This window comes from Heptranchias perlo, chromosome 12, assembly GCF_035084215.1.
Source record: "Heptranchias perlo isolate sHepPer1 chromosome 12, sHepPer1.hap1, whole genome shotgun sequence".
NCBI classification, from domain to species: domain Eukaryota; kingdom Metazoa; phylum Chordata; class Chondrichthyes; order Hexanchiformes; family Hexanchidae; genus Heptranchias; species Heptranchias perlo.
The window spans coordinates 35,064,858-35,089,557 of NC_090336.1; the positions used below are offsets into that span (position 1 = coordinate 35,064,858).

Here is a 24,700-nt window from a genome sequence, read left to right on the forward strand (position 1 = left end):
GACAACTGGTTCTGCTGAATATATTTGTGGCTGCTGTGGATTTGCTTGCGAGCCAGAATTCGGAAGCCATGACCACAGCAATCGCAAAGAAATTCTTAACCACATTGCTTCCTAGAGTTAGCCAAACAAATTATTAAAGCTAGGTGTGTGTAGGGAATAGCAGGGCCTGAGACAGTGATAGACTGGAAACATGGATATTAGAGATGCACTTTTTTCTGCTGCCAATGGAGCATAGTGGCATTTTGAAACAACTTTCCATGTCGTACATCTTTTAAATGAAAATGGGGATAATTTTTTCCGTGTGTAAAGTTCAAGCTAAATCCTCTTTCTTTACGGTCATCATATGTGCCAACCTAGAAAGCTCACAAAAGCTGACAAACCACTTCAAAAAAACTAACAACTTTTTAAAAAAACAAAACCCTCAACTCAAACGACCATGAATGTAAGTTTATGACCAAGGCCACTGCTTTCAGGTGGTTGAATAGATTAAATTCCTATTTAATTACAAGGGATTTAAGGATTTTTACCAGTGTTTTGGGGATCATATTCTGTAATTTGATTTGTTTTTCTGTGGAATCTAAAGCCCAATGACCTATAAAATCTATAATGTGAGAACAAGTAGTTACAGTGAGAGTGCTGTGGAACATGAGCTTGTTGTAACTTAAGGTGCAGACAGACTCAATATTCCATCACTTTTATCGCAGGGGTAAAAGAACTAAAGAACACTAAAATACGTCTTTTGCAGTAGCAAATTCAGACATTTCTGAAGGAAAAGAAAATATTTCCTAGGAGGATCTAGGGTATGTCTGCCTGGAAATTTTGATTTGTGACCCATTTTTGGTATGTTTTCCAGCATTTTGGAGACTACTGTAATTCTGCCTTCTAAGCTGAAAATGGTGAGTACACCATGCAAGATCCCCAGGTGAATCCACCAATGCCACAACATCCTCTGTGAAAAGGAGCAGTGTAATTCTTTCAGAAATGCCAAGAACAGACACAACAAGCTGTCCCTTATGATGTGATCCAATACATCACTGATGAAGTCATCAAAAAGGATGAGTGACAGTGGATAATCTTGTCTCATTCCTCATTTCAGGCGGGTTCAGTGAGTTTCCCATCGACTCTTACACAGATCCCTTACTTGGAAGCAAAGAGGCTTAGTGCGCATTTTCCAGTAAATATATTGTAGGATCAAGTAGGGGAAGATGTCAGTCTTTCCTGCCAATTTAAGAAGTGCGATATGATCTTGGTCTTTTAACCTGAATTCTGGATCCTAGAAACTAAATTTGAAGCCAAATCCTAAAAGGGAAACAAAACATGTAGGATGGCTTTCATTTGAAATGGCAGATCAGTGCAGGTATAAATTCAAGTAAAGATTTATATAGATTGACAGCAAATTGATGTAATAAATTCAAGCAAGGATCCACATGGATTGACAGTAAATTGCTGTAATAATGCCAATAAACACTGCTTACCTACTGAGTACCTAGACTAACAAGCAAGGGAGCCATTGATAAAGTCCTGCATGACCAGTGGAGATGCGTTATGGAGCAATCGCAGCACATTGCAGGAAATTTGAATCCCTGCTGATTTCTAAATGCATAAACACTCTGACTGAAACACTGCTGTCTGCATAAAATGCAGATGGTTGGCATATCTGTGTCACTGGTTTGGAGTAAGAGGTTAGCATAATTTGTGAAAAGTGAAAGAAAATAATTTTTCTTTCACTTTAGACGCAGAAAAAATATACCCCATTGTGTTGCTATGCAGCCTTCTCCAAGGTTGGCTCCTGATTTGTTGGTATCACATACTTACAAACATACTACTGTTAACGATAGGGTAATCTACTGAAACATTATAAGAGATATTAATAGACCTGTGAATGCCATTGCAAGCATTACTTTAAAAGCAAAAATGTAAATTCTGGAAAAGGTCACTTGTTTCCAGATGGATTAGCTTCGGCTCTGCATTGTCTTTGCAGTCCTGACACTGTCACTGTTTTTCTACTTCAGCTAGTAGGAAGATGTGGATACATTAGTAAGGGTGTGATGCAAAATGTTGTGAGAGTGTAGAATTAGTTTCTGCTTATGGGGTGACGTTAATTTAGTTGGGAGTGATTGCTGGACTGCATGGAAGTGGTCCAAACTGGACAATTTCGGGGTTCTTCAAGAATTCCCAAATTTTGTTCCTTTTGCATAGTTTCAGGTTTGGGTTTGGTATTTTTTCAAATAAAATTACATCCATAAAATAATACAAACACAGCACGAAACATCCCTCCGTGCACATGTTCTGTTACTTCTCTATCCAGTTATAAAGAAAGATTGCCTTTCATATCCTCAGGACATCCCAAAGCATTTTACAGCCAATGGATTACTTTTGAAGTGCAATTGGTATGTAGGTAAGCATGGCAGCCAATTTGCACTGAGCAAGGCCTTGCAACAGCATGTGAGACGAAGGACCAGTTAATCTGCTTTGCTGGTTATTGATGAGGACACTTGGGGAAATCCTTGCTCTTCTTTGAACAGTGCCATAGGGTCTTTTACATACACCTGACCAGAAAAATTTTTGGTTTAATGTTTCATTTGAAAATACTGTGCTGAAGTGTCATCCTAGATTATGTGTCCAAGTCTTGTGATGAAGCTTGTGCCTTCTGACACAGAGGCAACATTGCTGATAACTAAGCCAAGCTGGCACCTATAGGAACTGCTGGCAATATTATTCGCAGGTGTATTATTTCCTTTCTGTTTTTATGTCGCACTACAGCTTTCCCAGCAACGGGACCTGCGCTCAAATTTTCCAATGCTACAATGTAACCAGACACTAATAGGTGCACAGAGTGCACTGGGAACTCTCTTATAGTATCACAGAATCTTACAGCACAGAAGGAAGCCATTCGGCCCATCTTGCCTGTGCCAGCTCTTTGAAAGAGCTATCCAATTAGTCCCATTCCCCTGCGTTTTCCCCATAACCTTGCAATGATTGGATTCAGGGGACATTTTGCTTGCTTCACCAATGTTTTCATTTAAGGATTACATTTATTCATCACAAGCAGTTCTACTTAACAAAGACAGGAAAATATCCAACAGATAGGACCATAATTTGCTGTCAAAATAATAGTGAGGCTAATGGCACTCGCCGTTATTTATGCACAAATGCTACAACAATTTCAGGCAAGAACAGGTGCAAAGTTAAGTGCGGAAATCCAAAAGTTGCTGTCCGAGATGCCATTAGCTTCGCAAAAACGGCATCTCGCTCTCTGCCTCGCTGTTGAAATGCATTGAATGGCGTGAAGTTGCTGTATTTTCACGGGAGATACGAACTAAACTCATCCCAGAAAGTTAAGTCTTGTCCATTTCACTCTAAGTACCCTTTTAACCACATGAGAGGTGTTGATTACTGCCAGTCAAAGAGAAAATTCCCATTTGAAAGTTGTCATTGAATCTGATAATTCCTTTAAATTAATTTTAAATCTCTTCTGGTTTCCCTAACGTTTGGGAGTTGTGGGATGTGGGGAAGAGAGGGGAAACAGACTTGTTCCTAGCAGTCTGGTGACCATTGACCCTGACCAATATTGCTAGCTAGCTGGCTCAGACAGATATCTACATCTGATTCCCTGTTCCATGGAAGATATATATCTATTTTCTCTATTAGTGTTATTAGCAAAACTAGCTCTGTGAGAGCAAGGTTTACCACACTGTAAAAAAAAATTAAGTTAATTTCTGCAAAAATCACTGACTTCCAGATGTATTTGCTCCAGCTCTACAACCTTTTCATATGGTCACAGACTCTCACATCAGTATCTGAATTATCCAGTTGATCTCTAGGATTTTAAACTTTAGTTCTGAAGAAAATCTTATATTCACGAGCATAACTAACAGACGATGTTTATGTGAATGCAGACCAAGGACTGCTATTATGGAAGCAGTTATGAAATTGCTTCAGCAGCTTTCTTTGCTGACCGCCTAAGTTGTAACAGAATAAAGTGAGGTCAGTCACTCAGCAGTCATGTGTAGTGCTAAATGGAACCACATGCAATCTCAACCTCCTAGCAATGTTTTTTTTTAGGCACAACAGCTGTGAATTTATTGAAAAACATATTACTACTACAGATGGGAAAAGCAATGCAATACCTGCCATTTAATGGGTACCTTTTTAATAATTGTGTTCATATAAAAGGAACATATGCTCAGACAAATCTGATCAGAGAGTGAATTACTCTCCAGGAAGTCTACACAGTGTCTGCTTACTAGGATTGATTGGTGAAGCAAGCAAAATGTCCCCTGAATTCAGTGTTTTCATTTAAGGATTACATTTATTCTCAACAAGCAGTTCTACTTAACAAAGACAGGAAAATATCCAACAGATAGGGCTGTAATTTGCTGTCAAAATAATAGTGAGGCTAATGGCACTCGCCGTTATTTATGCACAAATGCTACAACAATTTCAGGCAAGAGCAGATGCAAGGTTAAATGTGGAAATCCAAAAGTTGCTGTCCGAGATGCCATCACCTTCACAAAAACAGCAACTCACTGCCTGCCTCACTGTTGAAATGCATTGAATGGCATGAAGTTGCTGTATTTTCACGGAAGATACGAACTAAACTCATCCCAGAAAGTTAAATCTTGTCCATTTCACTCTAAGTACCCTTTTAACTACATGAGAAGTGTTAATTACTGCCAGTCAACTTCTTGGGAACTGAAAATTAACTATTACAAGTGTGGAGTCTCATTCCTTCAGGTTTTAATTGTTGTTCAAGATTTTAAAAATGTAAAATTTTAAATTTAAAAAAAAATTATGTTTCCTTTCTGTCTCTGTTTTCTCTCTCTTAATCCAATCTTGCTTTCCCTCTCTTTATTTTTCTTTCTGCTCTTAACTTGACATTGGAATTCACCCACTCTAATTTACACCTCCTTTTAAGAACATAAGAAATCGGAGCAGGATTAGGCCATACGGCCCCTCGAGCCTGCTCCACCATTCAATAAGATCATGGCTGATCTTCGACCTCAACTCCACTTTTTTCCCGCCCGATCCCCATATCCCTTGATTCTCCTAGAGTCCAAAAATCTATCTATCTCAGCCTTGAATATATTGAATGACTCAGCATCCACAGCCCACTGGGGTAGAGAATTCCAATGATTCACAACCCTGAGTGAAGAAATTCCTCCTCATCTCAGTCTTAAATGGCCGACCCATTATCCTGAGACTATGCCCCCTAGTTCTAGACTCTCCAGCCAGGAGAAACAATCTCTCAGCATCTACCCTGTCAAGCCCCCTCAGAATCTTATATGTTTCAAAGAGATCACCTCTCATTCTTCTAAACTCCAGAGAGTATAGGCCCATTCTACTCAATCTCCCCTCATAGGACAACCTTCTCATCCCAGGAATCAATCTAGTGAACCTTCGTTGCACCGCCTCTAAGGCGAGTATATCCTTCCTTAGATATGGAGACCAAAACTGTACACAGTACTTCAGGTGAGGTCTCACCAAAGCCCTGTAACAACTGTAGTAAGACTTTCTTACTCTTGTACTCCAACCACTTTGCAATAAAGGCCAACATGTCATTTGCCTTCCTAATTGCTCGCTGTACCTACATGCTAACTTCGTGTTTCTTGTACGAGGACACCCAAATCTCTCTGAAAACCAACATTTAATAGTTTCTCACCATTTAAAAAATATTCTGCTTTTCTATTCTTCCTACCAAAGTGAATAACCTCACATTTCCTCACATTATACTCCATCTGCCACCTCCTTGCCCACTCACTTAACCTGTCTATATCCTTTGCAGACTCTTTGGGCCCAATTTTAGCACCCGCTACCGGGTGCGTTCTCGGCGGGGGGGCCCCGAAAATCCCGAAATCCCGGAGCGGGACCGGATCGCGCCTCGATCCCGCCCACGTCCGGGTTCCGCGCTGACGTGCGGGGGTGCGTGCGCAGCCCCCGCTGGTGGGAATCCCGCAGGCAATTAAAGCCAGCGGGATGCCACTTGAGTGTATTTACTTTGGTTGTTCAGGTCATTAACTGACCTGATTAAGGGACTGTGTGTGATTTTGGATAAACATGGGACTGTTTCACACACTGGGGGAAACACTCCCAGTTGAAATGGACGTGTTGCAGCCGTCAGCCTGTGGCAGCTGCAAAGGTCCATTTGACAGGTGTGGGGGGAGACCCTCACCCATTGCAGGAGGCCGCTCTGTCACTTGGGACAAAGTTTCGCCTCCACCACCCACCTCCTGATGGTCAAAGTCACCAACCTGCACACTTACCCCGGGGTCCGGAGACATATACCTACCTTGCGGACCCCCTCACATGTACATCTTGCGGATGGGGGCTGCCGTAGCTGGAGTCATGACCTCCTCGGAGGGCGAACAGCATCACCAGCCTCACCAGCCTCGCCATCCACCCCGTCCACCTCTGACACGTGGAGCTCCACAACAGAGTGCTGTTTACACATCCACCTGTACAGCAGGAGGGAGGGCTACCGCAGAGAGAGATGCGTCGCAGAGGGCACTACCCTCGCCACACGTTCCACAGACCGATGCTCAGCCTCCTGGACCTCTCTGAGCAGCAGTGCACACGGAGGCTCAGAGTCACTCGCCATGTAGCCGTGGACATCTGCAGCCTCTTTCATGCCGAGCTGCTCCCGGCTGGCCCGTGCACCATCTTCCTACCTGTCGCTGTCAAAGTCACCACTGCCCTCAACAACTTCTCCTCCGCATCCTTCCAGGGTGCCACCGGGGACATCGCCGATGTCTCTCAGTCGTCTGCGCAGAAGAGCACTGCAAAAACACCCACACCCACTCTGCGGTGACAATGGGTGGCATCAGTGGTGGGTCCGCATAGTGATACACAGGAGCGGGCATTATTGCGCAAAACAGACAGGATTCGCGAAGTCATGGCAGTAGTGGTGCCAATACAATGTGTGCTGTGAGTTGTTCTGATATTCAATATAGGTAACACCCATGACAAACCCTCAGACACCCTTGTGCATCCCCTTCATGCTCACGGCACGTTTGCCTTACGCTGCCTACTGCACATATGTGATGCATGCCCTGTGGCTGCAGCACAGATGGTGGCAGGTTGAGTGAGGCTGGCCGTGAGAGAGATGCACGAGAGGGTGAGTATGGGATAGAGCCATGAGATTGTATGAGGGTTGGGTTGCGTGGTAGTGACGGGGTGAGTACTGGCGAGGTGAGGAGGTGCAGCTAAGATGGGGATGGGGTTTGAGTGGGTATGAGGGGTGATGTGACAGAGTAGTGTTGGCAGTGCCGAAGGAGATGTGGGGTGGGGGCAGTGTTGTGGCAGACGGTGTGTAGGGGAAAGACTACGTGTTCTCACTGTGGCTGACCTACTGATGTCATTGCAGCGCCTCCTGCACTGTATGCAGGTGGGCGATACGTTGGTGGCGCTGGTGACCTCCTCTGCCACCTCGAGCCAGGCCTTCTTGGTGGCAGAGGCAGGCCGCTTCCTCCCGCCCGCCGGGTGGAAGATCTCTGTCCTCCCCCTCCTCCTCACCCCATGTATTGATACCTGGGGTGAGGCATCACTCAACTGGGAGCAGCCTTCCCCCTGGGCTGCTCCATGCTGTAAGTTTTCAAATTTGTTGCAGCATCTGTCAGTGGAGGACTGCCCCTTTAAATAGAGCGCCTCCAGCTGACAGATCGTACTGCGCATGCGTAGCCCGCCCGACGCGCAGATCAGCAGCGTGGAACCCGGAGGTGCAGTTAAGTGGCTCCAATTAGTGTGTTGCCTGCTACGATCGCGCGGGAAACCCACTAATTTCACCGGGCGCGTTTTTAACGCGCCCGCTAGCCCACCCGCCGAGAACCCGCACCCCTGGTAAAATCGGGCCCTTTGTGTCCTCCTCACAGCTTACTTTCCCACCTAGCTTTCAGTCCTTGTGCTGTTAATTTCACAATCCTTCAATCTGATTGATTGAGGAGATATACAGTTGCTCGCCCTGTTCACTCAGGTCCCAGATGCCCTGTTTTCCTCGCTGCAATGTTATCAGCTCGCACTTTCAGCAACTTGCCCACAAAAAAATTCTAAAACGCACAAGGACAAGTGCAGTCGCCGTTAGATGTCCTGCCATAGCAAATCATGGCCCATAGTTTTAATGTTATTGTAATAAATGTTAGTTTTAGGCTCAAGGATGGACTTGATATGCCTGGACCTCAAGCAGAAGAACTATATACAATGTCTTGGATGGGACACTTTCATCGTGTGGGTGACTTGCACTGAATCCTTCATTCGGAGCTTCAGCAGTGGCATACTGGTGGACAAAAGTTTTTGACAGCACTTCAAAGATCCTAGGAATAGTCTTGGAATAAGACCATAAGACCATAAGAGATAGGAGCAGGAGTAGGCCATTCAGCCCCTCGAGCCTGCTCCGCCATTCAATGAGATCATGGCTGATCTGATTTTTACCTCAACTCCACTGTCCCGCCTTTTCCCCATATCCTTTGACTCCCTTGCTGATCAAAAATTTATCTAACTCAGCCTTGAATGTATTCAGTGACTCAGCCTCCACAGCTTTTTGGTGTAAAGAATTCCAAAGATTCATGACCCTCTGGGAGAAGAAATTCCTCCTCATTTCCGTCTAAAACGGGCGACTCCTTATTCTGAGACTATGCCCCCTCGTTTTAGATTCCCTCATGAGGGGTAACATCCTCTCAGCATCTACCCTATCGAGTCCCCTCAGAATCTTGTACGTTTCAATAAGGTCTCCTCTCATTCTTCTAAACTCCAACCTGTTCAATCTTTCCTCATAAGACAACCCTTCCAAACCTGGAATCAACCTTGAAAGACATGGATGCACCAGTTCAATGCCATCCCATCCTTTTACTTATTATTTCCAATCCAAACAAATTTGAGAATGTAACTCAGGGTTTTAACAAAGCCACAAGGAAAGCTCAGGCCTGCACTGCAATGAACAACCCCCTTCCCTCCCAACGAGACCTTCCCAGAACCGCCTTCCCCACATGACCGCGTGCGGCCGTGGGCCACACTATTTTCTGCAGGTCGGCAACTGCTTCCCGCCCACTGCCTGCCTATTCTGCATATGGTAAAAATTACCGCGGCCTCAAGCTACCACCGGGCAGTTCAGAAACTAACTGACTCCCATGGTATCCCGCCGGAAACCTGCTGTGACCATTTTAAACTTTCCTTATCTCCTTCCCCTCCACCACATGGCGTGCTCTGTCATGACATTCTACTTCATCCGGCGGCCTGACTGAGAACTGATTGGATCAGATCCACGTAGTGCTCAAATTCATGACTGTCTCGTTAGGAGGTATAGATTGTCACATCACCTAGTTAGTCTCATACTTGTCTAACTTGACGGGATGTCTGACAGTTTCTCAGTAGCTAAATTGCTAAAATATGTAATCTTTTTTAAATGAATGCTGGCATCTGAGGGGTGGAAAGAATGACTGGAATGTAAATAGGTAGCAGTGCACTTTACATTTTGACCAAGGGGGCAGTATGGCTTGAATGTGAAAAGAAAGATCTGGCACAGAGAAGCATACTCACCAATAACCGTCTGCAATAACCAAATCGCCGACTACCATCTTCCCCAGTGAGCATGAATGAGAATGTTTCACTATAACAGATGATTGGCACATGTTACTAAAAGCAAGTCCATTGAAAAAACACTGAGGGAGTTCTCCTTGACTAAATGTGATTCTCTTGCTGACAAGTTAAATGCTTTTCATAATCACTAAAAATTCCATTATAATCAATTTCTTTTAAACCTTTAAACTTTGGGATTTCAATCTCAATGTCATCGGAGTTGCAGCTGTGTAAGGATGGACTGAATTACAAAATCAATTGTATTACATCGAGTTAATTTGAAACTACAACACAGAAACAGGCCATTCGGCCCAACTGCTCTATGCCGGTGTTTATGCTCCACACGAGCCTCCTCCCTCCCTACTTCATCTAACCCCATCAGGATACCCTTCAATTCCTTTCTCCCCCATGTGCTTATCTAGCTTTCCCTTAAATGCATCTATGCTATTTGCCACAACTACTACTTATGGTAGCAGGTTCCGCAATCTAACCACTCTTTGGGTAAAGAAGTTTCTCCTGACTTCCCTATTGGATTTATTAGTGACTATTTAACATTTATGACCTCCAGTTTTGGTCACCCCCACAAGTGGAAACATTTTCTCTATATCTACCCTATCATTTATCTTAAAGACCTCTATCAGGTCACCTCTCAGCCTTCTCTTTTCTAGAGAAAAGAACTCCAGCCTGTTCAGCCTTTCCTGATAAAGATATCCTCTCAGTTCTGGTATCATCCTTGTGAATCTTTTTTGTACCCACTCCAATGCCTCCAAATCCTTTCTATAATAGGGAGACCAGAACTGTGCACAATACTCCAGGTGTGGTCTGACCAAGGTTCTATACAAATTCAACATAACTTCTTTGCTTTTCAATTTTATCCTTCTAAAAATGCACCCTAGTGCTAGATTTGCCTTTATAATGCCCTTATTAATGTGTGTCACTACTTTTAGTGATTTGTGTATCTATATCCATAGATCCCTTTGCTCCTCCACCCTGTTTAGACTCTTATTACCCAAGCAGTATATGGCCTTCTTCCTACCATAATGCATCACCTCACACTTATCTATATTGAAATCCATTTGCCAATTACATGCCCATTCTGCAAGTTTCTTTACGTCCTCTTGCATTTTGATGCATTCTTCCTTTGTATTAACTACATCCTCCCAATTTGGTGTCGTCTGCAAATTTTAAGATTATACTTCCAATTCCCAGATCCAAATTGTTAATGTATTGTCACACAACACTTTTATTTTTACACATTAATTGCCCTGATTTTTCTGAGCAAGTTGATTTCTCAAGGAATGTTATATTTGGAAGTGTTTGACAAGGTAAGCTCCGAGTATAACCAGGAATAGGCAGCTGTAAACATTCTGCACAAAGTGTGCCACATTGTCTTCTTCTGGCATGTTCTTCCTTCCTTTGGTTTTTACTTAATTATTTTTTTTAAATCCCAGAAGCAGGTGCAATCTGTGACGAATTTACTTCATCTTATTAGCAATGGTGTTCCCATGCACCCTTATTTTTCCAAATTTGGAGTGTACAAGTTCCTTTACTGGGTAATCGGACCCCTTTCAAAACTTTCTTTTTTACCTTTCCCCTATCACATTTGGAGCCTCCACAACAGCTTAACAGGGTTTGTTGGGACTTCAGTAAACTGCATCTAGAGGGATTCAACTGAGAACGAGTAGAAAGGTGACTGCCCATTGAGCAGTAGCTTCACACTATAGCAATGCACTGCCAAACAAAGGGACGAAGGTCCGAATTTCAGGCTTATCCATCATTCCGGTTCCACTGCCCACAGTGAATGCACTTCTTCACTAGATCTTGACATGATACTTGAACCCTCAAGCTCCCCTTTCTTAGGAGGGAGAACCAGTCCCCACACTCACATAAACATACTTTCTGCCAAACAGTAATCAGATGACATTGATGGCAGCTGTGGAGGATCAGTCCTTACTCCAGACCATCTTATCCTTCAAGTCATCCCAACCTCTTAACTAAAGAAGGATGCCTGGAAAGAGGACATAAATTGGAAAAATTGAGGGGGAGGGAAAAAGAGTAAAAAATAAACCCCTGGTTTGCACTTCAGGATTACTTGTACTGTAAGTGTGATGAAACTTTCAATCTTGTGAAACCAGAGAAATTAGGAAAACTGTTACACACATTTGTTTTCAGTATAGGGAACCAACAGATTTATTGGACTCGTGGGAACCCCTCAAAACCAGATGAAATTCCATAATCTGCTTGGATTATTAAACCTTTGATGTACTAAACTGTAAATCCAACATTGCAGCATTGTACCATTACTAACCCTGGAATGTGCAGTATAGTCTTTGGGTGGAAGGGTATGGCAATGCTCTTTCTTTAGTTCAGTCAAATCCAATAAGAACTGCAGAGATAAAACCCTGCATCTTTTATAAAAGGTTGCAATTGTGCACCAATACACAGTGTCTCATGATTTGATTTTAAAAACTCCCATCTTCTTCATTACCTGGTAAAATCTGACACTGGGCTCCAGTCCTTGGCATCTGGAAAGCAGAACTGTGGGATTGCTTTCAGTCGTTCTTCTGCTTCACGTACTTGTTTTGTTGGCCTTTCTAGCTGTGGAAGAGAAGCAAAATCGAGTCATGTAACTTGGACATCATTAACAATCCTAATAGTAACACTCACTGTCAAACTGTAACTGTACCTTATATAACAGTATGTAATGTAACAACACCATATCATAACAGTACTTAACGTAGCATAGACAATCCTTAGCCTAAATGTCCAGTGGAACAATGTTGGATGTTAACAGTGCACAGTGCATCATTGTTAGATTGCAACAGTATCTTACAATTCCAATACATGAAAGTCTTTAGCATAACTGTCCGTAATATAACAATTCCAATACTGTAACACAGTATAATGCAACCTGGTGCGAAATTACCTCAGAAGGACTGGTACATTTTTTTTGTCATATCTAATACTTTGGCCATGAAAATATCTTATACTCATTATTTACACAGTTTACATCATCGTATCATAGTAGGTACAGCACAGGAGGAGGCCAGTCACCCGATCGTGTCTGGGTCGGCTCTTTGAAAGAGCTATCCAATTAGTCCCATTCCCCTGCTCTTTTCCCATAGCCCCGTAAATTTTTTCCCTTCAAGTATTTATCCAATTCCCTTTTGAAAGTTACTATTGAATCTGCTTCCACCACCCTTTCAGGCAGTGCATTCCAGATCATTACAACTCGCTGTGTAAAAAAAAGTTTCCTCATGTCGCTCTGGCTCTTTTGCTGATCACTTTAAATCTGTGTCCTCTGGTTACCAACCCTTCTACCACTGGAAACAGTTTCTCCTTATTTACGCTGTCAAAACCCTTCATGATTTTGAACACCTTGATTAAATTTCCCCTTAACCTTCTCTGTTCTAAGGAGAACAACCCCAGCTTCTCCAGTCTCTCCACATAACTGAAGTCCCTCATCCCTAACACCATTCTAGTAAATCTCTTCTGCACCCTCTCCAAGGCCTTGACATCCTTTCTAAAGTGTGGTGCCCAGAATGGCACACATTACTCCAGTTGAGGCCCAACTAGTGTTTTATAAAGGTTCAGCGTAACTTCCTTGCTTTTGTACTCTATGCCTCTATTAATAAAGCCCAGGATCCCATATGCTTTTTTAATGGACTTCTCAACTTGTCCTGCCACCTTCAAAGATTTGTGCATGTGCACTCCCAGGTCTCCCTGTTCCTGCACCCCCTTTAAAATTGTATCATTTATTTTATATTGCCTCGCCTCATTCTTCCTACCAAAATACATCACTTCACACTTCTCTGTGTTAAATTTCATTTGCCATGTGTCTGCTCGTTTCACCAGTCTGTCTATGTCCTCTTGACGTCTGTTACTATCATCCACATTGTTTACTACATTTCTCAGTTTGTGTCATTTTTTTTATTCGTTCATGGGATGCGGGCAATGCTGGCGAGGCCAGCATTTATTGCCCATCACTAATTACCCTTGAGAAGGTGGTGGTGAGCCGCCTTCTTGAACTGCTGCAGTCCGTGTGGTGAAGGTTCTCCCACAGTGCTGTTAGGAAGGGAGTTCCAGGATTTTGACCCAGCGACAATGAAGGAACGGCGATATATTTCCAAGTCAGGATGGTGTGTGACTTGGAGGGGAACGTGCAGGTGGTGGTGTTCCCATGTGCCTGCTGCTCTTGTCGTTCTAGGTGGTAGAGGTCGCAGGTTTGGGAGGTGCTGTCGAAGAAGCCTTGGTGAGTTGCTGCAGTGCATCCTGTGGATGGTACACACTGCAGCCACAGTGTGCCAGTGGTGAAGGGAGTGAATGTTTAGGGTGGTGGATGGGGTGCCAATCAAGCGGGCTGCTTTGAACCTGGATGGTGTTGAGCTACTTGAGTGTTGTTGGAGCTGCACTCATCCAGGCAAGTGGAAAGTATTCCATCGCACTCCTGACTTGTGCCTTGTAGATGGGGGAAAGGCTTTGTGGAGTCAGGAGGTGAGTCACTCGCCGCAGAATACCCAGCCTCTGACCTGATCTTGTAGCCACAGTATTTATGTGGCTGTTCCAGTTAAGTTTCTGATCAATGGTGACCCCCAGGATGTTGATGGTAATGCCGTTGAATGTCAAGGGGAGGTGGTTAGACTCTCTCTTATTGGAGATGGTCATTGCCTGGCACTTGTCTGGCGCAAATGTTACTTGCCACTTATCAGCCCAAGCCTGGATGTTGTCCAAGTCTTGCTGCACGCGGGCACGGACTGCTTCATTATCTGAGGGGTTGCAAATGGAACTGAACACAATGCAATCATCAGCGAACATCCCCATGTCTGACCTTATGATGGAGGGAAGGTCATTGATGAAGTACCTGAAGATGGTTGGGCCTAGGACACTGCCCTGGGGAACTCCTGCAGCAATGTCCTGGGGCTGAGATGATTGGCCTCCAACAACCACTGCCATCTTCCTTTGTGCTAGGTATGACTCCAGTCACTGGAGAGTTTTCCCCCGATTCCCATTGACTTCAATTTTACTAGGGCTCCTTGGTGCCACACTCGGTCAAATGCTGCCTTGATGTCAAGGGCAGTCACTCTCACCTCACCTCTGGAATCCAGCTCTTTTGTCAATGTTTGGACCTAGGCTGTAATGAGGTCTGGAGCCAAGTGGTCCTGGCAGAACCCAAACTGAGCATCGGTGAGTAGGTTATTGGTGAGTAAGTGCCGCTTGATAGTACTATTGACGACACCTTCCATCACTTTGCTGATGATTGAGAGTAGACTGATGGGACGGTAATTGGCTGGATTGGATTTGTCCTGCTTTTTGTGGACAGGACATACCTGGGCAATTGGTCATTTGCAAACTTTGAAATTATACCCTCTATATCCAAGTCCAGGTCATTAATATCTATCAAAAAGAGCAATGTTCCTAATACTGACCCCTATACTATATATTTCCCTCCATTTTGAAAAACAACCATTCATCACTACTCTCTGGTTTCTGTCCCCTACACAACTTTGTATCCACGCTGCCACTGTCCCTTTAATCCCATAGGTTTTAATTTTGCTAACAAGTCTATTATGTGGTACTTTATCAAATGCCTTTTGAAAGTCCATTTACACAACATCAACCGCACTACCCTCATCAACCCTCTCCGTTACTTAATCAAAGAACTCAATCAAGTTAGTCAAACACAATTTTCCTTTAACAAATCCATGCTGACTTTCATTTATTAGCGCATACTTTTCCAAGTGCCAATTAATTTTGTCCCGGATTACTGTCTCTAAAAGTTTCTCCATCACCGACGTTAGGCTGGCTGGCCTATAATTGCTGGGTTTATCCCTCTCCCCTTTTTTGAATGGGGTGTAACTTTTGCAATCCTCCAGTCGTCTGGCACCGTCCTCATATCTAAGAAGGATTAGAAGATTGTGGCCAGAGCCTCCGCAATTTCCACCCTTACTTCCCTCAGTAACCTAGGATGCATCCCATCTGGACCAGGTGACTTTTCTACTTTAAGTACTTCCAATCTTTTAAGTACCTCCTCTTTATCTATTTTTATCCTATCTGGTACCACTACTACATCCTCCTTTACTGCTACAAATGGCAGCATCGTCTTGTCTAATGAAGACTGATGCAAAGTATTCATTTGGAACCTCAATCGTTCCCTCTGCCTCCACAAGATGATCTTTTTTGTCCCTAATCGGTCACACCCTTCCTTTGATTATCCTTTTACTATTTATATGTTTATAAAAGACTTTTGGGTTCCCTTTTATGTTAAAAGGCCGCTAATCTATTCTCATACTATCTCGTTGCCCCTCTTACTCCCTTTTTTAGATCTCCTCTGTACTTTCTGTATTCAGCCTGGTTCTCTATTGTATTATGAACCTTACATTCGCCTCTTGTTTCTGTTTCATTTTAATCACCATATCTTTAGTCATCTAGGGAGCTCTAGCTTTGGATGGCCTTCCTTTCCCACTGGTAGGAATGTGTCTACTCTGTACCCGAACCAACTCCTCCTTGAAGGTCTCCCATTGTTCAATTACTGTTTTGCCTACCAATTTTTGATTCCAATCTACCTGGGCAAGATCCCTTTTTAACTCACTGAAATTTCCCCTCTTTCAGTTAAGCATTTTCACATTTGATTGTTCCTTGTCCTTTTCCATAACTATTCTAAACCTAATGTTCCCTAAATGCTCCCCCATTGAAACATGCTCCACCTCCCCCACTTCATTCCCCAGAACTAGATCCAGCTCTCTCTCCTTCCTGGTTGGGCTGGAAACATACTGTTCCAGAAAGTTTGCTTGAACACATTTCAGGAATTCCTCCCCCTTTTTGCCCTTTATACTGTTACTGTCCCAGTCTATATTGGGATAACTGAAGTCCCCCATTATCACTACTCTATAGTTCTTGCATCTTTCTGTAATTTGCCTGCAAATTTGCTCCTTTCTCTCCTTCCCACCAATTGGTGGCCTACAGTATACATCCAGTAGTGTAATAGCTCCTCTATTGTTCCTTAATTCTAACCAAATAGATTCTGTCTTTGACCCCTCAATTACATCATCCCTTTCCAGTGCTTAATAGTTTCTTTAATCAATACTGCCACGCCTCCTCCTTTCTTTCATTCTCCATCCTTCCTGAATATCTTGCAGTCAGGAATATTAAGTACCCAATCCTCCCCTTCTTTGAGCCAGGTCTCTGTTATTGCCACTATATCATAGTCCCATGTGGTGACTTGAGCCTGCAGCTCACCAACCTTATTTACCACGCTACGTGCGTTTACGCACATGAACTCCAAACTCATCTTAGATTGCCTCGTGTTTTCCCCCTCTCCGATCCACCCTATTTCTGAACTATTCTTTACTTTAGTGCTACTTGTCCCTCCCAGTCCTCCGGGCACCTTGTTTCTCCTCTCTAATGTTTCATCCTGGTGTCCATCCCCCTGCTAAATTAGTTTAAACTCTCCCCCACTGCACTAGTTAAACTCCCCGTGAGGACATTGGTCCCAGCTCTGTTGAGGTGCAACCCATCCATTTTTAACAGATCCCTCCTGCCCCGGAATTGGTTCCAATGCTCCTGGAATCTGAAGCCCTCCCTCCTGCACCATTGTTCCAGCAATGTAACAACAATTGACATATTGTTTCAATTATAAAAATGATTTTCAAAATTCTTATCACAAATTAGAAAAAAAACAGTATTGATTTCTTTCCTAGTATGTAGTGCATTTTTAAAAAAATTAGTAGTGGTATATTAGAAACGACTTTGATACTCTGATATTGAAGCATCTTTAGGTATTGCAGGGTTTGTTTGCTTTTCCTCAGAAATTGACATGATTCGGTGCTACTTATTTCATAAAGGTTCACCATTCCACTTAATCCCAGAAACACTATCCATGAATTCACTAGGGGTTTGGATAGAGTAAATAAGGATGTACTCTTTCCACTGGCAGGAGGGTCAGTAACCAGAGGACATAGATTTAAGATAATCGGCAAAAGAACCAGAGGGGAGATGGGGAGAATTTCTTTTTTACGCAGCGAGTTGCTGTGGTCTGGAATGCACTGCCTGAAAGGGTGGTAGAAGCAGATTCAATAGTAACTTTCAAAAGGAAATTGGATATATACTTGAAAAGGAAAAAAAATTGCAGGGCTATGGGGAAAGAGCAGGGGACTAATTGGATAGCTCTTTCAAAGAGCTGGCACAGGCACGATGAGCCAAATGGCCTCCTTCTGTGCTGTATGATTCTTTATAAATAAGTATAAACCATGCCATTACTGTAGTTCGACAACCCTCCCAATTACTGAAAATGGGGGGAGAAAGTCAATTCATGGCCACCCATTTTGCTGACGTAAAATCATCACTAGACCTCCAAATTTCATGTTGTGATCTGCCATGCTCAAACTGAGCTGGAAGTGCGCCGGACACCATATTGGCTCAGGTAACTTTTATTCGTCCAGGGCGCCCACCTGAAACAAGCGTTCGCATTTTGAATATGCAAGTTGGGGTCGTATGCCGGTTGTAGAACCCCAACTGAGAAATTGGGGTAAAATTTGCGGCAAGTGAGTCATGCTCATTCTGCCTAGATGTGCCAGGCATTCAGTTATTCAAAAATAGGCCCAGGAAATTTTCAGTTTTTATTTTTGTGGGTCCAGGAGGCCCTCCCTGAGTTTGCCTGCCAGCCGGCTCATTGTAGGAGCCAGATGACTTCCCGCCCTCTACAACCAGGGAGCTGCAGCGAGGCAGCTGCTTGGCACTTGCAACTCGCTGGCTGCATTTAAATGGCTTGGGCCTCAAGCTGGCACGGACCAGCACATGGAGCGGTCGCTCTGCCAACTTTGCGCCTGTTTTGGGCACAAGTTGAATTTCTTTCCCAATGGGTCTGGTGCTAATGTGTGCTGGAAGTTACATATTTACAGCATTTCAATAATTAAAATGCTGTCACAATGATACACAGCATAGTTAAAAAGTATTGAAATAATTATTCCTAGTACAATATTGTGCTTAAAAAGTCCTGAGATTAAAATCAAACACATTTAATGGGTTTCTTGGTGTACCTTTATTTTAATTTGATTGGTTTGCTGGTTTATTTTTGTGGGTCATTTTTGGTGAATTTGCTGGGTTGTTTTGGCAGGTTAGTTGGTATATTTTGGGTTAATTTAGTGGTTTTGCTGTCATGGTGGATTATTAATTGGTGGCTTTGCTGATATATTTTGGTTGTTAATGTTGTTGGGTTTGCCAGTAAGTTATTTTTGGCAGATTTGTTGATATATTCTGGATTTATTCTGCCTGGATGAGTGCAACTCCAACAACACTCAAGAAGCTTGACGTCATCCAGGACAAAGCAGCCCGCTTGATTGGCACCCCATCCACCACCTTAAACATTCACTCCCTCCACCACTGGCGCACCATGGCTGCAGTGTGTACCATCTACAAGATGCACTGCAGCAACTCGCCAAGGCTTCTTCGACAGCACCTCCCAAACCCATGACCTCTATCACCTAGAAGGACAAGGGCAGCAGGCGCATGGGAACAACACCACCTGCACGTTCCCCTCCAAGTCATACACCATCCCGACTTGGAAATATATCACCGTTCCTTCATCGTTGCTAGGTCAAAATCCTGGAACTCCCTACCCAATAGCTCTGTGGGAGAACCTTCACCACACGGACTGCAGCTGTTCAAAAAGATGGCTCACCACCACCTTCTCAAGGGCAATTAGGGATGGGTAATAAATGCTGGCCTTGCCAGCGACGCCCACAACCCACGAATGAATTTTAAAAAATAATTTTGCTAGCATATTGTGGTGAGTTATATTAGATGGGTATGCTAGCGTGTTTTGTTGGATTATTTTGGCAGGTTTATTAGTATATTTTGGTGGGTTTGCTTGCATATGTCACTGGATTGTTTTGGCAGCGTTACTGCTATATTTTGAACAGTTATGGATACCATTCATTCAGATCCTCTAGAGCGACAGCCCAGGTTATTCCAAATGTCTTTAAATAGAACATAATATGAATTAGAGGAAGAAAAAATATTGGACCTCAGCTCAATTTGCATACAGTGAGCTCATGGCACAGATTCTGTGTACTCTGTGACTTTTTTGACTCTACATCCGCTACTGAAAAGCGCAATGGCACTGCATATTTGTGGAGAACCAATGAACTGTTCTCTTTGGCCAAACATCTACTTAATCCCAGCTATCTAACTGTTTTCTGTTTTCTTTTTCAACGGGACTCCTATCTAGCAAGAGCAGATTATACGTGGTTATGCGTGTATATTCATTACTAATGCACCTTTTGTTAGTGAATCCAGCTGTTTGTGTTTCCAGTGACCAGTCACACTTTCCACACACAGATACTTTGAACCACAATGTGAGAAACATTACGTTTTTGGCAAATTTCAAGCTCAGAAAGATAAACTAGCCTGCTGAAGAATTAGAGCCAAATGTTCAATGTTGAATTAATGGATACAGACTACTAATGAAAACAGGCTGCTAATATGGAACATTGAGACCTTGAGGACTCTCCAATCTCTGCAAAAGCTACATTTTCCCTTCTCCAAATTTTCTCTCTCAAGCCTCCTCTCTGGAACACAGTGACTGAGGTGCTGTTCCATGATAGTGGCAGCCTTTTTGTGTGTTGCGCAAGAGATCAACCCTTATGTGAGGATCTGGGCAGTGAGTGTCAGTGAGCTCTGTCACCATGGGGAGCCATCACACTTTGTTCAATTGCTGCCCTCGCCCGATATCTGCACATGCACCTTTCCAACTGAGATCATTGGATAGTGATCAGGAACAATCCTAGCTAATTATTGACCCTTCCTGTAGGCTGGGCTGCGCTGCGCTGCACACCGCCCCCACCCCCCCCCCCCCCCCCCACCATATTCTTCATTTATACCCTTGCTGGTTTTCCACACGTACAGGTGAAAATGCACTAAGGGATAAAATGAAAACTGATATTTTGATTCAAGGTGTATGTATATTGAAAAACCAAGGAAATGCATGAAAGGATGCACACAGGAAAAATAAGTTATATTTATAATTTGCTTAGCTCTTTATAACTTTAACTTATACCAGTTTGTTTGTTTTTTGCTGTCCTTTCCTGATTTGGATTTGCTCTCTGTGCTGGAGTCCCTTTGTCATGTTGCTTTGTTTCCCTCATTACTGTTTGTCTTTTGCTTCCCTTCGTCACTCCATTTTATCCTGTGTTCACTGAGCAGAGCTCGAGTTGTGGTTCACACTGGACAGTGACCAGAATCGTAGAATCATAGACTGGTTACAGCACGGAAGGAGGCCATTCGGCCCACCGAGTCCGTGCCGGCTCTCTGCAAGAGCAATCCAGATAGTCCCACTCCCCCAAAGCAGGAACAACAATAATAATAGCTGTTAAAATCCTTAGACAATTTTGGCAACAATTTTGGATATGTGCAGGAAAAAGCAAAAGCAAAAAATACCCCACAGAAGACCCCACAGACTATTGGAGTTTGTAACTTTCCTGGCCACACTTAGTTTGACAGTGAGGATTCCTATTAAATACAGAAAATCTTGCAGATGTGAAAAGGCTGTGATATGAAACTAGATTCAATTCATACAGGAAATTGACCATTAACAGATTATTTGCAAGAAACTCTTTACCGTCTCGGCATTATAAAAGCTAGGATTTTGGGCAATGCATACCATTTTCTGTAATTTTAAAGCTTGCGACATTTCCATGCTGATTGATACACGTCTAGCATTTATATTGACCACTGGGCTCTTTTAAATTATAGGATTCACCTTTGGAAACTGATAGGATACTTCAGGGATGTAACTGTTCTTTGAAGGCTTTTTCTTTAGTGATATCACCACGAAATATTCAAAGAGTTCCCGCTCCTGCCACTCGATGAGCTCTCGTTCTAATGTTCGGTAACTGGGAGCTTTCTTTAGCACTGATTGAATGTGGACCAAACGTTGAGTGTGCGCTGGAAAAAAAACAAAATCCAAATACAGTTCACGGTGTTTTTCACAGTCAAAATGGGGAATAATCTGTGGGTTCTGGAGCTTGAGAGACAAAAGCATGTCGCATGGAACAGCAGAACACAATGAGGACAACGTTGCACAGACACAAAAAGAAGCGACATGCACTTGGATTCAATACAGCGTGACCTCTCACCTTTAAACCTGTCATCCGAGTCGCTCTCACTCTCGCTGTTCTCATCTGTGAAAGAGATAAAGAAGCCGAATGAAGGTTCCAGCAAACCAAAACAAAATTTAGTTAAGGAAAATTCCAGAACATAGACTAAACAGTCCTTGCTCCTGTAACAGCTGTTAAAAGTTTAGCTCCTTTTAAAAAAAAACGTTCACAGTAGAATTTTCTCTGTTAATGGAGTGGTGCGTAAGGCAATAGGTTAGACTACTCTCCCTTTCTCACCCTCATATTCAGCAATTTTTTAATAAATCAAATTAATTCAAAGAATTATCTTTTGTTTTTTTTAAATATTCTTTGTGAAAACAATGACAGCTTATGTCATGATTGGGTGTAAAATAGCACAGGAAGCGTGGGTGAAGTGGCAAATGCCACTGTACTGCAGGGTGATGATTGTCTTTACACTGTCTGGCTCGATAATTACTCAAAATATGAGGGATAATAAAGTTTGTACCTTCTATTCTCTACATGCCAAATTCCTAATCTCAACCATGCTGGGGGCACGGGTCCAGGAGGCGATGTGGAAAGTATCAAGTTGAGATGTAGCACTTGAAAATCAAGTCTCAGGCCATACTCACATACTTCCTGATAGCCAGTTATGTAATAGCATTGGCACTGAGCTAAGCCTCAGGCCTCGATGTCCTTTTAGCTGCAGAGTGATGCATGCTGCAGGGCTTCAAAAGTGGAGAAAAATTAACTTAAGAGTGTCACATTGTAATGTCAGGAAACTACATTTCTCTCTTTAAATACAGCAATTTTAAATATGTCAATGAAATAATAAAGAGGAAAATGAACATAAACTCTGGTTGTTCTGTTATTTCCAGCTGGGTCAATATGGACAAGGTTAAAGACCCCAGTAACTATTTTGTTTGCTTACAGTAGATCGCTAAACAATTCTTTACCCAAGTCAACTCTATCATGTTTATGGCATTCTAAGTACATTTAGTTACAGAAGGTTACAAAGATACAACACAAGTCAGCTGGTATCTCTGTGGATTCAGGAAAATCTACACAACTGTCCGACTCCCACCCCTGGGAAAAAGCTAGAATATTTAAAAGGTTATTTTTTTTTTTGACAGCTTTCAACGTACAGACGAGAAAAGAATAAAATGATTCTGGTTCTTTTACCAACTTTTTCAAACAATAATACTGTTGCACGATGCTTACAGATTTGGAATGCTGTGTATAATTGGCACCTGGTTGTGGAATGAGTAGCAGAATTTTTGCCCCTTAATCGTGAAGCTCCTCTTTAATTGTCTTCATCCCTTTAAATTGAATTCACATGCAATTTTCCTCTGCTACCACTAGTGTCCTCTCTAGACCCATCTGAGTAGTTTACATTGTGAATTATTATGCGTATAAGCTTACACCAGAGAAATAAATGCTATTTACACCTGACTTTTGAGGAGGGGACTTGCATCAGTTCTTAATGATTTAGAACTGAGATAGACCTGTAGATGAAAATCAACCCCAAAATATTTTCCTGATGAGGTTGTTACACAAGATAAGGGTTCGTGGGGGTGGAGGTAATATATTAGCATGTATAGAGGATTGGTTAATGGACAGAAAACAGAGAGTAGGAATAAACAGGTCATTCTCAGGTTGGCAGGCTGTAACTAGTGGGGTACCACAAAGATTGGAGCTGGGGCCTCAGCTATTTACAATCTATATTAGTGACTTAGATGAAGGGACCGAGTGTGATGCATCCAAGTTTGCTGACGATACAAAGCTAGGTGGGAAAGTAAGCTGTGAGGAGGACACAAAGAGTCTGCAAAGGAATATAGACAGGTTAAGTGAGTGGGCAAGAAGGTGGTAGATGGAGTATAATGTGGGGAAATGTGAGGCTATTCACTTTGGTAGGAAAAATGGAAAAACAGAATATTTTTTAAATGGTGAGAAACTAATAAAGCAAGGGAAACAGGGCATCTGGGACCTGAGTGATCAAAATGTTAGTGTTCAGAGAGACTTGGGTATCCTCGTACAAGAAACACAAACAGTTAGCATGCGGGTACAGCAAGCAATTAGGAAGGCAAATGCCATGTTGGCCTTTATTGCAAGGGGATTGGAGTACAAGAGTAAGGAAGTCTTACTACAATTGTACAGGGCTTTGGTGAGACCTCACCTGAAGTACTGTGTACAGTTTTGGTCTCCGTTTCTAAGGAAGGATATACTTGCCTTAGAGGCGATGCAACAAAGGTTCATTAGATTGATTCCTGGGACGAAAGGATTGTCCTACAAGGAGAGATCGAGTAGAATGGGCCTATATTCTCTGGAGTTTAGAAGAATGAGAAGTGATCTCATTGAAACATATAAAATTCTGAGAAGGCTTGACAGGGTAGATGCTGAGAGGTTGTTTCCCCTGGCTGGAGAGTCTAGAACTAGGGGGCTTAGTCTCAGGATAAGGGGTCGGCCATTTAGGACTGAGATAAGGAGAAATTTCTTCACTCGGAGGGTTGTAAATCTTTGGAATTCTCTACCCCAGAGGGCTGTGGATGCTCAGTCATTGAGTATATTCAAGGCTGAGATCCATAGATTTTTGGACTCTAAGGGAATCAAGAGATCTGGGGATCAGCGGGAAAGTGGAGTTGAGGTCGAAGATCAGCCATTACCTTACTGAATGGCAGAGAAGGCTTGAGGGGCCCTATGGCCTACTCCTGCTCCTATTTCTTATGTTTCTAATGAGCTCTGTTACACTATGCTGTCACACCTATATGTTTGACTAAGAGCTCATTACAAATGGGTTGTCATTCTATATTTGGGTTGAATACCACTGGAGCGAGGACCTGGGAATTAAGGGAGGAAGGAAAGGGAAATGTGGGGCAATTTATGCTTGATTACCAACCAGTGTCAATGCGTGGCAAGTCTGGTCCATAATTTCTAGCACAATCTTATAACAAAAAGGCAAAACTTGCATAATCTTTCAAAAAAGCCCTTATGGACTTTTTAAATTGACAGTCTTGCTTACAGCC

At 42.9% G+C, this 24,700-nt stretch overlaps 1 protein-coding gene across 3 annotated transcripts in view; it reads right to left on the reverse strand.

The window, feature by feature from the left end:
• dennd2b (DENN domain containing 2B) overlaps positions 1-24,700 on the reverse strand; it is a 378,850-nt gene that overhangs the window by 68,825 nt on the left and 285,325 nt on the right. For all 3 annotated transcript variants that reach the window (XM_067993945.1, XM_067993943.1, XM_067993944.1), the window contains exons 8-11: positions 21,699-21,743; positions 21,323-21,507; positions 12,056-12,165; positions 9,529-9,598 (exon numbers count right to left, since the gene is read on the reverse strand). In XM_067993945.1, coding sequence (XP_067850046.1) covers positions 9,529-9,598; positions 12,056-12,165; positions 21,323-21,507; positions 21,699-21,743 — 410 coding nt within the window. The remainder of the gene's footprint in view (positions 1-9,528; positions 9,599-12,055; positions 12,166-21,322; positions 21,508-21,698; positions 21,744-24,700) is intronic.